Here is a 16398-nt window from a genome sequence, read left to right as displayed (position 1 = left end):
GATCAGAGACACGCCGGTAACAGCTTAAACAAAGTGTGATGCGGTCCCCGCGGGCACGGGCGCTCTTCCAGTCCCAGCCAAAGACGCTGGGGTGGGGGGAGGGGAGGACGGCCCCATCTCTCATCCGTAACTCAATCACTGAGTCTGCGGGGGTCTGAGTGAGGTGACTCCAGACCTCGGTTTGGTGGCACGGTGGCTGTTGGGCGGAGCGGAGCGGGGATCCTCACATCCGCTAACTCGTGGGGCGCGAGCGTGGCTCCTCCGTCCGCTCTCGGAAGGGTTAGACCCCGCTCCTAAGCAATTCTTCCACAAGAGCACTTCCGGGCCTTTCAGGACAGAAGCTGTTTTTTTTGTTTTTGTTTTTTTTGTTTTTTGTTTTTTTGTTTGTTTTTACTAAAACCTGGGGAGGAGGGGAGAGACACAGAGTCAAACGCCAGAGAGGGAGGACTTTTTTTTTTTTTAATAGCCTGCAAAATGGGTTGTCATCCTTGGGCCAGCAGGTTTTCATCAACATTCATTTTATTCCACAGCAGCAAAAGAGGAAAAAAATGTTGCAAAAGGAAATCAAGAAAACCATAATTTCCCGAACCAGTTCCTCCGCCCTAACCCAATGCTACCCGCCAGCGGCCGCACGGCCGGACTCGCCCCAATTTAAAGCCCTCTCGGCTCCTGCCGAGTCCCGAGCGCACCCGCAACGCTCGGGTAGGCTCCGGATCTCGAGGAGCCCTCCCGGCGGCCAAGCGTGGGCTTGAAAGCGGCCTCGGGCTGGGTGCCGCCAAAGCAGGCCTGCGGGGCGAGGGGGGAGGTGGGGGGGAGGACGAAGGGGAGCGGCCACCTCACTGGCCTACGGGCACCCCCACCCTCACCGCGGCTGGTCCACCTCTAACCCGCCCCGAGGGCACCGCCGCGTCCCGGAGCGCCGCTGTCCGGCAAAGCGCAGGCAGCTTGGAGCAGGGGGCCGTGAGCGCCCCCGCCAGAGGGGCCTGGCTGCAGGTGGCAAGGAAGGTGACGTGCAGGGGACTCTGGGGGCGCGAGCGGAAAGGAAGGAGGAAGGCGTGGAGTGGGGTGGAGAGTGGGGAGCGCAAGGAGATCGGGACCCCGGGGGTGGGGGTGGCAGTGGGAGGGAGGAGCAGTGGGGGGAGGGCGGCGGAGGAGGTGCTGCGGCCGGCCTGCGCGCGCGGGAGCTGCAGACCAGCGGGCTCAGACCGTAGCCAGAGCTCCCGCCGGCTCTCCGCAGCCGCCGCAGCGCCTCGGCGAGGGAGGACGTGCGGGCCGAGGCAGCCGCTGACGGAGGCGCGACGCGCGTGGGATTGCCGAGCACCCTTGGGAGGCTGAGGCTGCGGGCGCCGCGGGATCCGTGAAGACGGCGGCTGCACCTCCCGCCGTCTCAGAGCGCACGCGGCCGCCGGGGCTGCGGAACCGAGGAGCGCTCCGCCCGCCGGCCGCCCGGGAGCCGGCCTCGCTGCCCCGCGGTCCAGCGCCCCCTGGCCCGCTGCCGCAGCCAGCCCGCCTGCTCTCCCTGGAGCCCGGGACATGAACGGCTACGGCTCCCCCTACCTGTACATGGGCGGCCCGGTGTCGCAGCCGCCGCGGGCGCCCTTGCAGCGCACGCCCAAGTGCGCGCGCTGCCGCAACCACGGCGTGCTGTCCTGGCTCAAGGGCCACAAGCGCTACTGCCGCTTCAAGGACTGCACCTGCGAGAAGTGCATCCTCATCATCGAGCGGCAGCGGGTCATGGCCGCGCAGGTGGCGCTGCGCCGGCAGCAGGCCAACGAGAGCCTCGAGAGCCTCATCCCGGACTCGCTGCGCGCCCTGCCCGGACCCCCGCCGCCGGGGGACGCCGCCGCCGCCCCGCAGCCGCCGCCGACCTCGCAGCCGTCTCAGCCGCCGCCGCCGCCACCGCGGCCCGCCGCCGAGCTGGCTGCGGCCGCCGCGCTGCGCTGGGCAGCGGAGCCCCAGGCCGGGGCGTTGCAGGCGCCCCTCGCCAAGCCAGGTAAGAGCGTCTGCGGGGCGGGAGCCGGGCGCGTCGCGTCGGCGAAAACTTTGCAGCGGCCGCGGCGCGGCTGTGGCTGGGAGGCCCGCGGGAAGTGTTCAGGCCTTACCGCCCAGCTCACGCCGAGCCGGTTCTCCCTGTCCGGCCGCAGGCCGGCCTTCGGTTCGCCCCGCAGCCGGCAGAGCCCAGGCACCCGCGGGCGAGGCGCCTCGCGCGAGGCAGACGGCGGGCGGGACTGGGCGTCGGGCTCGCCAAACGCCTTCCCCGGGGGAACGTGGCCGCCGCCGCCGGTAAATAAAGAGGCCGAAGCAGGACCAAGTTAAAACCCACGCGGGCACACAGCCCACGGCGCGGCCGGGCTTTTCTGGCTGCGGCCACAGAGGGCCTTGCCTTGGGAGGTTGGGACAGATAGGGGCAGGTCACTCTGGCCTAGGCCAAGGTTTGGCCGAGTCCGAGCTGGGCCTGCTTCTCTGGCCCCAGGAAGCTGGAGTGAACCCGAAGCCTTTCTAAGTAAGGCGCGGACTAGGCCTTCCAGCTGCTTGTGATGTGTGGAAGGAAGCCCTTTTTAGAAGCTTAGTGAAATGGACCAGAAAGCTTCCTGAACTGGTATGGGGGACCCCAAATCTGGCGCACCCAGCTCTTACAGATCTCAGATCTTTGAACGCAGTTCCTCAGGCTGCCCTCAGCGGTCTCTTTGGTCTAAAGAAGTACAAATACAACTTGTCCTCCGGCAGAGAACAACAGCTCTGTCCAGCCCTTTTCCGGGTTCTCCGTTCTCGGGGGCCATGTGGGCCTCTTGCTACCAAGTGGCAGACTGGGAGCAAGGGCTCTCTTACCTCCCCTTCAGTCGTCTCCTCCTCTGCGGGGCTACTGTAGAGAGGGTGGGTCTTGGGGGGGTTCCTGGAGGTGGGCATATTCTCACACCCCACCTCCCTCCTTCCACCTGCTTCCTCTCTCGGGGCCACAGGCCCCGGCTGAGTCTCTTTCCTCCTGGGGCATCTCTAGCTTGCTGTCCTGCTCAGCGCAAGTGCCCCTGTGATTTTAGGCTCTTGGAGTTCAGTGGACACGTGTTTGATGTTTCCCTTGGACCCGACCAAGTGTACACAGGTAAAAAGCACATCTTCCCAGGAGGGGGAGTAGGGGCAATACTGAAATTTGGCGAGCGCAGGCCCTGGAAGGGCCAGAAGCCTCTTGTAGGTGGACCTCTGATAGAGCTTCTGGTTACACCACCTCCCCCCCCCCCCAAAAGACATTGCGCTTGGCTTCTGGAGAGACGCCTTCAGGAGCAGACTCACCAGTGAGTGGATAGGCAGCCTGGCTGGCACAGGTCTGTCGGCTGTTCTGTTGCTCCGCTACGCTCTGCAGGCTTGAAGCCCTGAGAATATCTACGTGATGAGGAGGACTGGGCATTAGTGGACAGAGGATAGTTTGCTGAACTTGGATTTTGCGGATATTTAATCCAAAGTAGGGTATAAGCATAAGTGGGAGTAATGAGCGGCCCCCATCCCCCATGCCTTGGCGATCTTTTGTCCGTCTCCTCTCTTTGTATTTATACATTTGCCATAGAGACAAGGGAGGCGGGGAGAAAGAAGGGTCACAAAGATTCTTTTTGCTTCTCTCCTTTAAGTTAGGACAAGTAACCAGGAGGTCGTGTCTCAGTTCTAGAAGTTGACCCGTGCCAGTAACTTTCCTTAACCTTTCTGTTTCCAGTTTCCCCAGCAGCCTAGCAGGAGTCAGGGAGCCCGCCCCCTTGGTAGCATTTTGCAGTGGTCGTCTGCCTGGCGGTGGGGGGGGGGCACCCCAAGGGCATTGGGTTCTGGAGTCTTTGTCCAAATGGGATTCTTTCACACCCTGCCGACTTCAAACCGGTCTTTGGGATAGCCAGAGTTCAAGGCTTCTAAAGAGTCGCAAAACCAAAACAACCGGGGAGGAGGGGTCATGAGAGCAGGAAGGCAGGCGGGCAGGGTAGCGGCTGCAATAGTGAGCTTTGGGGGAATCGAAGAGGGAGACGGAATTCAACTGGAGAAACCAGCCCTGGTGCACTCCCTCTTCCTCCAAACCAATTATTTGGGGATAGCCTGAGCCTTCCGAATCGAAAACAAGTAATTGAAAAGGAGACCAGGCTTTGGGGCACCCGAGGCGTCGGGAACTAAAAGCCCAGTTCCAACTCCTCACTCCTCGGACTCCATACTTTGCACATTCATTTATATAACTTTTGCTCTCTTCTTTCAACGGGTTCGACCCCGTAGTTCCATGCTTTTAAAAAGCAGCCGATCACCAATCCAAAGGCGGGAGGAGGCAGGAGAAGAATAGATAATGCTTCCCATTAGGAAAGCAAGCCTACAGACGGACCCGTTCTATGCATTGCTTCATATGGAGGAAGCCCATTTGGGGTTTAAGTTAGGGAAAGCTGTCTAGTGTGGAGACGGGTTGCTGTTTGTATCATGCCTTTGCAGTTCTTCTTGTAATGTATTTGTAAGTAACATACTATGCGAATTCAGCAGCCTATCGGATACTCCTGGACAAGTAGCTCTCTGCATTTAGAGAACTAAGAGACGCTCTGTTAGAATAGTAGGTCCACATGTACTTAAGTTCACAGGCCATTAGGCATCTCCCTGTCTCCTGGTGCATTATAGGCATGTGTTTGTTGTGATATCCGTGCCCAAAATGCCGCTGGTTCTTTTTGCAAAGGGCCTCTTCAGTGCATAGCTATGGACACAGAGGCTTTTTTGCTGTTGGGCACAAACACAGGTGCACAAACTCAGGAGTCCTTCCCTCTCGAGAAATCTTTGAGAAACCCGCTCACCCTAGAGAAGGGTATGTTTCTTGGGCACTGCTGGAAGAAAAACACCCCACTGGGGGAGTGACACAGTCACACCACAATTCAGTTGTGTTGCTGAAAGAAATCTCTATCCCAAAATCCCGCTTCAGATTCTTAAAAGGAACGGGGGCAGTGGAGAACACTGAGCATCCCTGTCAATATGGTCATGGCCTTCAGGAGACTTTGCATACTCCAAGGTTACGACTTCCAGTTCCTGATTGGAGCATTCTTTTTTCCTTCTGGGTGTGCATTTCCCATGCTCCTTGGTTATCGTTTAGGACTGACCTCACAGTATTCGGTTTTGATTGAGCCCCAAATTCTAATTTAAGCTTCTTTGTACCACTGACTCACTTATTCTCCTAAATTCCCTCTTCGTCCTCTTCACCCTCTCCCCCTGCCCTCCCTCATGAAAATATCATGAGAAGTGTGAACCTTTCTCAGCTCTTAGTGTATCTGAGTCAGCAGCTTCAACCAGCCAAGCCAGCCTTTCAGGACTTGGGCTCAAGAGCTGAGGCAAGTTAAGGGTCACGACCAAGGTGAGGAGCTTAAGCTACATTCCTGTGTTCTCCTCCCTTCCCCCACCCCAGCTTTTCCCCCAGGAGCGTGTCCTGAGTCCCCCCCAGGGCTGTGCAGGGAAAGACCTGTGGCTATAGAGTCTTCCTATATTTGTCTACACAATAAGTAGCTGCACCGGTTCTTTGAAATGCTCTTAAAGGAAAAAGAAATCAAAACAGCATATTTGGTTAGGAACTAAACAGGATCAGATAGGACAGAAGGAGCTCCTTTTCTGTGTGTTTCTCCTGAATAGGAGCAAACAGGAGATCTGTAGGGAGAAAAGGACAGTGTGGAAAACTGTCTTTAAATAATTTTACCTCTTGCTGGGCTCCTCTTAACAACCTAATGGTGGCTCTGTGTGTGTGTGTGTGTGTGTGTGTGTGTGTGTGTGTGTGTGTGTTTTGCCCCAGCTTGATTGAGTCCTGTCCCATCTGCTTCCTAATATTTAATTTTACTTTATTTATTTATTTATTTATGTATTTGAAGAAGAGACAGACACAACTGCAAGTGTAATGATTGTTACCCGATCACTGGTCCAGGCCAGAATAGGAAACTCTGGTGATCATAGGCTAAAAGAAAACGAAAAAAGAGGGAAAGACTTCAAAGTCATTCATCAAGCATAGTTATGACTTTAAATAAAAGTGGGGGGGGGTCTGGTTATTTAGGACGGCTTGACCTGGGGCAGGGAGCCTGACTCACAGTTGCCCTTTGAACAGGAACACCGACCCAATGCAGAGGTCTAGCGGTCCCCTACTCCTGGCCCCTCGCAAACCTTTCCCTGGGGCTGGTGCGGGAGGGGGGGTGGGGGGGAGACGCAGGGCGCACAGCTGGCGGGGGCATGCGCTTGCAGGCAGTGGGCCCGGGGGGATGGGGCGTCTGGGAGCCCCCCCCCCCCCCCGCGGCACGCATGCCTGCGCTTTCCTCTCGGAGGGCAGCGGAACGGGCACCCCAGGAAAGGTGTGCGCAGCGGCGGCTGCACGGCCGCCCTGGGCCGCTGTCCCCTACCACCCGGTCGGGTCGGGGTCCCGGTCCCGGGGACACTGCAGGTGGCGGCTCGGGCCCGCTCCCAGGCCAGCCGCCCCTTCCCGGGCAGCCGCGGGGCCGCGAGGGCAGGGCCCGGTTGCTGCGCGCCGCCGGGGGAGAAGCGGCCCCGCCGGGGGAGAAGCGGCCCCCCCGCGCGCTGCCCGCTGCGTCCGCGCTGCCGCCCCGGCTTCGGTGGGCTGCCGGACGACCACAAAAGCGTGCACTCAGGCAAACCGCAAATAGGATGTCACTCTTGCCCGGGGCACACTTCGACTGGAAAACTTCCATTACTCATCCGAAGTTCAGATTTAACTGGGCGTCCTGCCGTTCTGTCCGGCAGCCCTAGGCCCAGGCAATCCCCCCTCCCCAGCCCCAGTCACCCCGAAGGGCGCCCCTGGGGGTGGGGTGGCTCCAGTGCGTCCAGCAGCTTCTTGCTGTCCGCGGGGGCCCTCCTGTCCCTCTGGCGGCGCCAGGACAGGGCTGGCAGGAAGGAGGAGCGCGTTGTCCGCGTCTGGGAACCGCAGGTCCACTGCCAGCCAGGAGCGACCCCCCCACCCCGGCTCGCTCCTCTGGGTTATAAATCTGGCGGATAGCCGGGCTCTGGACTTACACAACCAACTTTTCTTTTCCCTGATGGATGAGCTCCCGGGTTTAAAAGATTACAGTAATCACAGGAAGACAGTGTAAATCGAATCCGATAGCAATAACTTTCGGGGAAGGTCAGGCTCAAGTGAAATGTTACCAAGCAACAGGCATTTTGTTTGCAAAATACAATCAAAGAGCACTGATGAGAAATTCTAACTGCAGCCAGTCAGCACTTTCTGCTAACAGCTTTACAGAGAGAAAGTGAGTACATCTTCATAAATCAAGGTCCCCGGAGGACGCGGAGCCCCTTTCTGGAAGTGCTGCTCTTCTTCCTGACGGGGGTGTGTGTGCGTAGGTGGGAGCTCCTAATCCGTTTGCCTGCCTCCCCTCTCCCTCCCGTCCTCCTTTCGTCCCCTCTAGTTTTCCTTCTTTCTTTGGCTTTTTAACCTGCTCTGGCGCCTCAGGTCTCTGGATCTCCATGCCGCGTCCCACGTGGGCCTCGAACTGGGCTCCCCGTGCGTGCGTGCTCTTGGCAGAGATCAGGGCCTGACTAGCGAGCAGCGGGTCCGGTCGTCCCAGGTCCTTCACCCTGGGATTACATCCTGTCACTCTCCAGTCCCACAGGCTTGTCCGAGCGCTGCGGACCTCTCCAAAGAAACTAATGGGAAAACCTGTATGGGTTATGTGTTCCCTTTTGATTTTATCATTAAACAGCTATTTTAAAAATGAGCACAATCAACTACCGACTTACCAGTATTATGGAAAACGGAACGGTCGGAATGGGTCAGTTCTATACTGAATCTCTAATTTCTTTTTTGGATGGCAAGGACTACACAGGAGTACATTTTATGAAGCTGGGATTAGGCTTCTGCCCCCCCTCCCCTCACCGTTTAGTACTTTTATTAGTTCACTATGTGTGTTTGTTGCAACCATTGTCTCTACATGGGAATGTTTACAGCAGTATGAACTCTGTGAATACGCCGTAGTCCGCCCAGCTGCTGGCTTTTGAGTTACTGGCTGTGTTTCAATGTAAAATTTGACCAACCACGCAGATAACGTGGAACTTTTACAGAAGATTTATACTGTGAGCGTCTCAGGCACCAAGAGGCAATGTTTTGATCAGCTCTGTATCATCTTACATAATACATTGCCTGGGCACGTAGTAAGAGATGTAAGGGTTTTTGTTAAATGGATGAGTGAATGAATAGCCAGCTGCATTTTTATCAGTTCCGAATAAACTTGGAGATTTATAGATCATTTTCCTCCTGTTTCTTGAAAAGTGCTCCTGAGTCACCAAAGGGGTCAAAACTAAATTTTTGCAAGACCTACAAAGTCCACAGTTACGAGTCTTAATTCCTTAAGGTCTGACCTTCCTATACCAATGTTCCCCCCCAAATATTGATCCTGAGGAAGCATCCCGTGTTGTTAATGATTTTTTAAAAAGCAAAGCATGACAACTTTGTACTTTTCACAAGTCCCCCCCCACCCCTCAAGCCAGGAAGAAAAAGAAAGATTTTCCACTGATACTCATTCCCTGTTGTACTTAAGATTTTCAGCCACTCAGGGTTTTTTTAATGAGTCAGCACTTCCAGTGTGAGATAAAGATAACAGAAAATGTAAAAAAGTGTGTCTCCGGTTAGCGTTCTGACGGGGCATTGGTCTCTTCTAGAAGCACCGTCCTGCTTGGGCTCCTTCCTGTCATTGCTGTAAGATTTGTGTGCTTGGAAAACCACCCATCAGGGAACAGTTAGAAGTGTGTCCCCAAAGCTCGTTCACAGTAGAGGACATACAATCCATGTTCCAAACTATGTGACATGATTTCAGAAGGAAAAAAAAAAAGTTCAGTGACTTTTGTACTAGGAAATATTCCTCTCTATACCAATGCTTTCGTATTTTCATTCAAGATAATATTTTGGTTTTTTTTTTTTAAAGATTTTGTTTATTTATTTGACAGAGATCACAAGTAGGCAGAGAGTCAGGCAGAGGGAGAAGGAAGCAGGTTCCCTGCTGAGCAGAGAGCCCAATGGGGGGTGGAGGGGCTTGATCCCAGGACCCTGAGATCATGACCTGAGCCCAAGGCAGAGGCTTTAACCCTCTGAGCCACCCAGGAGCCCCTGGGTTTTGCAGATATAATTGAATAGAATGGATAAAACCCACCACATTCACGTCTGAAAGATTCTCCATTTTTATGTGTATATTTATTCCACATATGTGGTAGGCTTCCCCAAAATATTTGAAAAGAATACCTAGGTTTTTTTTTTTTTAATATGTAACTACATTTTCACATAAAAACATCCTCTAAAGGAGGAAAGATTTTGCTAACTGTAGTTTTAGATTGGAAGTTACTTTTGTGTGAGTGTTAAGTTTCTCTCCCTTGTTAAAGTCTGTCGTGAAAGGGAAGAGAAGTTTTGTAGCTCTCTTAAGGCTGATGTATGTATTTTCTGAAGTTGGTAGTATTATTGTTGATAGAAAAAGTTTCCTTCTTAATCAGATATCTCCTTCTTTTACATACTTTGACCTGAGTAAAGGGTTTAGTTCCTGGGTGGCTAGGAATACTTCTCTCTCACGAAAAATATGAACTTGAAGAGTGAGTAGTAAGATTTTTCAAATTCCTGGATGTTTAAACAGGAGAAACAGCAGACTGTATCACTTTCATTAGGTGATTTGGAATTTCCCATGAAATTGGTTTCTTTCTACTTTTTGGGTAGAAGGTCTGGGTATCTGCACCCATATTCTAGGGGTAAAAATGGTATCAGTTGGAGTATATTCTTACTCTCTATGATCTAGGAATTAGTGTGTCAGTTTCAAGAAGAAAGAAGGTAAAGTGTCTGGGGGACCATTTCCCTTTTTATTCTGTTGGTTGGCAGTGTCACGTTTCTGTATCTAGAAAGGCCATTGTGTTTTAAACCAACATGAACATTTTATAAAGTTCATTTGGGGGGGAAAAAACCCCTAGAGATGTAAAGCAACACCTATTATTAAATTACACGTTATCGCTGGGCTCGAAACCCACCCTCTATAATTACTTGTGAAAGTCTGTATTTATAGAATAATGTACAGTGCATCTAGTTTAGGTACAACAGGTCAACCACTAGTAGCTCCTGCCACAAAATCGGATGGGCTCCACACTCTGCCCTTTAGAAATGGTGGTGGTGAGGAAGGATTCTTGGCACAAGGTGAGAAGCTAGTCTGCTCTTGCCCGGGTTTGCAACCCCAACAGCCTGGGCTGGGGACAGACCGGGGCAAGACTTTACGGGCTGTTTCCGAGCAGGAGAGCATTGGCTGTGCCTCACTCCTTGGTTCCTTCAAGGTCTCCTGTTCTCCCTCTGAACGTAGTATGGCGAGTGCTGAGCTCAGGTGCTTGGAATGTCCTGAATTTGTAGATTTGCTTCCTGGGACACCCTGTTCGCTTTCTTCACCGTGTGGCCCTCGCGTGGACACCACCGAGCTGGAGAGGCCAGCCTGACTGAAACCTGAGAAGAGAGCCTGGATGAGGCAGCCCCCCTCCCAGAGAAGCAGCCAGAAGCACGTGCTGCTCCCGGCTCCCGGCATGCCACTGTAGCGGTGACAACTGGGAACCCAGAAAGTCAGACAGGCAGGGGTTTTTTGCAGGCTGGGGGTTCCCAGCTGCTGAACAAGCTGGCCCGTATGCGATTGTCCTGTGGCCTCTTCTGCAGAACAGGAACACAGGTACCAAGGTGCATTGTCAGATTCAGCGACCTGTCACCCAGGATCCAGGAGACGGGGATAGTGGATCCTTGGCCATTTTGAAAAAATGATGGATGTGTCCGATTTGCCAGAACATCATTCTCCAGCTCCAGCTCCTGTCTGGCCAAACCTCCGCTCTTGGAATCACTTTCTTCTGGAGCCTGGCATGTCCTGTGGAACAGTGAATTTGGTGATAGACCTCAACGCGTTTTCCATAAGTGGAAAACTTATTTTCCATTTGGCAGCTCATCTGGGGTGGGAAAAATTATATTATAATATAATATTATAATATTATATTATATTATATTATAATATATTATAATATTATAATATTATATAATATAATAATATAATATTATATAATATATAATATATAATATATTATATATTATATTATTGTATATTGTATATTGTATTATATAATATATTATATATTATATATAATATATAATATAATATAATATTATATTATATTTCATTTTATTTTTAAGGTAAACTCTTTATTTTTAAGGTAAACTCTACCCTTAAGGTGAGGCTTGAACCTGGAGATCAAGAGTCAAGTGTTCCACAGGCTGAGCTGGCCAGACACGCTGGGAAAAATTATCTTTTAGCATAGGAAGCCATTTTTAGGTTCACTCATTTAAAAAACAGCTAGGTTTTGAGCTTCCTGGCTGTACTTACATACCTTTTATTTCCTAGAAGAACCAGTTGTTTCTCTTGCTTTCCAAAAAAATGTCACCATCTCTTACACTGCGGTGACACTGTGTGTCCTATTTCTTTCTTTCTCTCTTGTTTTTAATTGTGGTAAAATATACATACGATGAAATTGACCATTTTAACCATTTTTAGGGGCACAACGTAAGGGCATTAAGTACATTCACAGTGTTGTGCCACCACCATTGTCCATTTCCAGAACTTTCTCATCATCGGAAAGCCTCATACCTGGGACACAGTCAGTCCCAGTCCCTCTTCCCCGCCCACTCCAGCCCCTGCTAACAATCATTGCACTTTCTGTCTCCGTGAGTTTGTCTCTTCTAGGGACCTTGTCTAGGTGGAATCCTAGAATATTGTCCTTTGTGACTGACTTCACTTAGCGTGTTCTCAGGGTTCATCGCCATCATAACATGGGTCAGAATTTCATTCCATTTTGAGACTGAATAATAGTCCACTGTATATACGTACCACGTTTTCTGTCCGTCTGTCCATCCGTGGACACCTGAGTTGCTCCCACCTTTTGGCTACTGTGGGCGATGCTGCGATGAACCTTTGTGTACAGTACGTATCCTGCTGGATAGGAAGCAAGTTCTTTCCTGGCTGTGTTTGCTTTTCTCCTTGTATGTGCATCTCCTCTGCCCAACGAGCTAAGTCCCCCAAGGTGGGAAACGGCCTTAGACTTCCTGGTATTTTTCACCTCCTTTTTTTCTGTTTCCCTCAGTATCTTGCATATGACAGGGATGCAAATACTTGATACTGATAAGACAAAGTAAAGAAAGCTAAAGTTAATTATAAAAACCCCCGCTTAGAGGTACACAGTATTTAAAGAATATAACATAAAGTATATAATTTTATATACTTTTAAAGATAAATTTAAATGTATTTATATATAAATATATATAAATATAAATTTTATATACTTTAAATAATATAAAGTATATAATTTTACTTTAGTATTTACCTGGGGTGTGTCTTTGGCTTGTTTTCCCAGGCTCCACTGAAGAGGGGGACGAAATCCGGTCGTGTGTTGAGGCCGGTGCTGGGTGAACACAGGGTCCCTGTCCACTCATTTTTCCAGTGCTTAATCATAGAGTAAGCGCTAGGAGGTATGGACCGGGTCACGAGTCAGGAACATGCAGATAGGTCTGCCGATTAGAATGTGAAGCTTTTTTGTTGTGGCTTTTCTCTCTTGGATTAAGAACAAATACTGTTCACTAAGGAGATGGCATCACCGTCCTCTGTCCTGGGGAGTTGCAGGAGGGAAGATGGCAAACTTCTCTTACAAAGATAGGTCTTGAGCACGTCCCAGAGGGGTTATAGAAAGCAAAGTTGGCTTTGTATGTGTGGGCCACGGATGACCCCTGCGTAGAAACCTTGTATTGGAAAAAGCAGTAGTTTACTTAAAATGCAGATTTGGGTTAAGTGCGAATTTATATCAGACTTAAGACTGCAATACTGATAAAAGAGTTTAAGCCTGTTTTAAAATGCATTTACCTGTTGCCAGACACAGACCGGTTGCTTTGTGAAGAATCAACATTTTGTTTTTCCTTTATATTGAAGATAAATCCCACATTAGAAGAATGTTCCTAAATGGGCCTTTGTTTAAGGCTTTTGAAACAAACAACACCACATTGGAGGAGGGAGATTTTTGGAGCTGCAGTGAGGAAATGTCACCGCTGGCTTTCTAAGTACAGTCAGGTGTGCCCACAGAGAAGGCGACAAGGAAACCATTCAGGCTGGGCTGCGAAAACACAGGCAGACCAATTGTTGACAACCTGACAACTGGGTCATTAATAATTTTCATCTTTAGATCAGTTACACTGGCTCTGAGGAGAGACAGCCAGTCAGTGTTTTCAAAAGGATAAAAATCTACTTGCATCTAGCATGCTAGTAAAGAATACGTCCTTTTATTTTAAAGGTCTGTTGGAATTTCCTACTGCAAGCAAATCCAGGCTTCTCCCTTCTGTCTGCTTGGCGATGTGATACCAGCCCTTTGGGGAGCAATGTCTTAGGTCAAAATGCTAAATTTGGAGCTGTTCTAGTTCCCAGCAAATCTTACCAAAAATCTTGGGAAGCTTTTTTTTTTTTTCCCCCTTTTGGTATAATTCAAGAAGGTGTCTTTCAATCCTTTCCATGAACTTTACTAATAAAACAGTTCATGAAATGGTTTTACCTCTTTACCCCTACGGTCCTGGAGTTATGGGCTCCTTGTTTCATGGGTGGGTCATGCCCCTGTGCAATTTGACAGATCTCTCCAGCCATTTCCTCCCTGTCCTGTGACCTGCCCTGCCATTCAGAATTCATAGCTGGTTTTGCTTGACCCCTGGTGCAAGGTGCGCGGACGTCAGGTCTGTCACTCCCTGGAGTGGCTTTGTAAGAAAGATTTCAATGAAGAGAGGCCTCTTTCTGGCACTTCTACTGGTTAGTTATTGTACCAGGTAACCCGAAGAAACGTAGGACTAGTTCACAAGACCTGTGTAATGCAAAATCTGCCTATGGGAAATGGATTTAAAATATGAAAATCCCCTTCTAGGGATATATGGGTCCTGCACCTGCTGCTGACGTCCCCAGGTAACACCAGCCACCTCGTTTGCAGAAAAGGAAACAGAAGACAAACCTGAGCCATTCTTCCCTGGGCTGCGTTGATCCCTAAACCTACAGAGGTCCCTATTTATATTGTGACTGCTATGACAGCTACATCTCTCATGGTTATAGGTACCGAATCCCTGTTCTGTGTTCAAGGCAAGCCTCTCTGTGCACATCAGTCTGAGAAATCACTCCAATTTCTAGATTTTTATGTAGTCTGCCCCTCCCCCCACATTGGCCAATGAGGGGGTTTGGATTCTTAAAGGCTTTCGGAACAGGGGGCTCCTGCCTGGCTCAGTCCTAGAGCCTGTGACTCTTGATCTCAGGGTCATGAGTTCCAGCTTCACGGTGTAGCGATGACTTAAAGAAAAAAAAAAAAAGAAAGAAAGAAAAGGAAAGATAAAGGCTCCCCGTGCGTTGACTCGGCCCCAGTGGCATCCACCCTTCCAAACGGCCGGCCTGTGTGCGGCTCTCCCCCAGCACATCTGTTCCTCTTCATGCGCACCGGGACAGGATTAACCCGGCTGTTCTCTGCTTTTCAGACTTGACGGAAGAACGGCTGGGGGACAGCAGCTCGGCCGACAACACGGAGACCTTCAGCGACAAAGACCCCGACCAGAGAAGCTCCCCAGATGTGGCCAAAAGCAAGGGCTGCTTCACCCCGGAGAGCCCCGAGATCGTGTCTGTGGACGAGGGGGGCTACGCGGTGCAGAAAAACGGAGGCAACCCGGAGAGCCGCCCGGACAGCCCCAAGTACCACGGGGAGCAGAACCACCTGCTGATCGAGGGCCCCTCGGGGACCGTGTCCCTGCCCTTCAGCCTGAAGGCCAACCGGCCGCCCCTGGAAGTGTTGAAAAAGATCTTCCCCACCCAGAAGCCCACGGTGCTGGAGCTCATCCTGAAGGGCTGCGGCGGGGACCTGGTGAGCGCCGTGGAGGTCCTGCTGTCCAGCCGCTCTTCTGTCGCCGCCGCCGCGGACCGGGCCGCCGAGCCCGAGGGGCTGGTGCTGCCCTCCAACGGCCACATCTTTGAACACAGCCTGAGCTCCTACCCCATCTCCTCCTCCAAGTGGTCCGTGGGCTCGGCCTTCAGGGTCCCGGACACGCTGAGGTTTTCCGCCGACTCCAGTAACGTTGTCCCCAACCCCTTGGCCGTGCCCCTGCAGCATCCTTTCCCCCAGCCGCCCCGCTACCCGCTGATGCTGCGGAATACTCTGGCCAGGAACCAGTCGAGCCCCTTTTTGCCCAACGATGTGACCCTGTGGAACACCATGACCCTGCAGCAGCAGTACCAGCTGAGGTCCCAGTACGTGGGCCCCTTCCCCGCCAACTCGGCCGGCGTCTTCCGGAGCTCGCCCGTCCTCCCCGCGCGCGCCCCCGAGGACCCCCGCATCTCCATCCCCGACGACGGCTGCCCGATCGTGGCCAAGCAGCCCCTCTACACCGAGGAGGACTATGACGAGAGGTCCGACTCCTCGGACTCTAGAATACTCAACACGTCCTCCTAAAGGCCGCTCCCTGCTGGGCGGCGTGACCAGGTGACGTTTTCTGTGCATTTGAACCCCGGGCCCGCCAGGAGAGGCCGCTCCCCGTGTACACCCTTTCCTTCTGTTTGACAAAGTGACTGTGCTTGATTCTATACCTTAGCAATAAAAAGCATAACTTATTTAATTTCTTGCACTTCTTTGGAAAAAAATGCCAAATAGCTCTGCTCTGTGGCTTTAGTGCTGAATGTTTATTGTCAAAGAGAGTCTGATGCTAAGAATAGTCTTGGGAAAGCCGGGTCCAGCGCAAGGTTTCTTTGGGGAGGGAAAGCTGGGGGCCGGCTTTGCTCCCAAACTCAACCCGGAATGTCCGACAAAACAGTATACTTGAATGCGGTTTTACGAGAGAGGATTCTTCAGGATATGTAAAAACGGAAGCCAGCGATTTCGGTTGCAAATGGACCTTATATTCTTATGCTAAAATTCCTTCTTGCATTTTAGAGTGACGCTGCACTTCTGGAGGGAGTGAACCGCTCACATGCTTATGTAAGCTCGGACAGTTTTCAGAGACAAACTCTATTAAGAATTCTTCTTTCCACAGGGCTGAACTGAAACGTGCGTGATGTCCGTGTAAAGCCCATCCCAGCTGTGAACTGCATGAAATGTATTGTGAAATGAACACAAGGTTAAGCTTTGTCAGGTGAATGTAGCATGCTGAGGGCTCTAGGAAAAAAAAAAAATAAACTAAGGAGACGATCTTCGTTGATGTCATTTCTGCTTGTGGAAAGAGGATCTCTAAAGAGAGAAATTTGATGTAAAAGCTGCTTCCTAGCACATGAATCGGGGGTCAAGGGGTCTGTTGAATGGGGACATGTCTTGAGAAATATGAACGACAGTTTGGGGGCTGTGTTCAGAAAGAGGATTTCTTGT

General features: G+C 51.4%; 1 protein-coding gene across 1 annotated transcript; it reads left to right on the top strand.

Moving 5' to 3' along the window:
* Nucleotides 1–1533: 1533 nt before the first annotated feature.
* Nucleotides 1534–15492, top strand: DMRT3 (doublesex and mab-3 related transcription factor 3; the record flags this gene model as incomplete). Its single annotated transcript, XM_080820650.1, has 2 exons — nucleotides 1534–1993; nucleotides 14528–15492. 2 exons carry the CDS (start codon nucleotides 1534–1536, stop codon nucleotides 15490–15492), a joined length of 1425 nt encoding a protein of 474 aa, XP_080676776.1.
* Nucleotides 15493–16398: the final 906 nt, after the last annotated feature.

Source organism: Martes martes, assembly GCF_963455335.1.
Source record: "Martes martes genome assembly, chromosome: 12".
NCBI classification, from domain to species: domain Eukaryota; kingdom Metazoa; phylum Chordata; class Mammalia; order Carnivora; family Mustelidae; genus Martes; species Martes martes.
The sequence above is the reverse complement of the archived record's forward strand: the minus strand, read 5'-3'. Positions and strand labels throughout refer to the sequence as shown.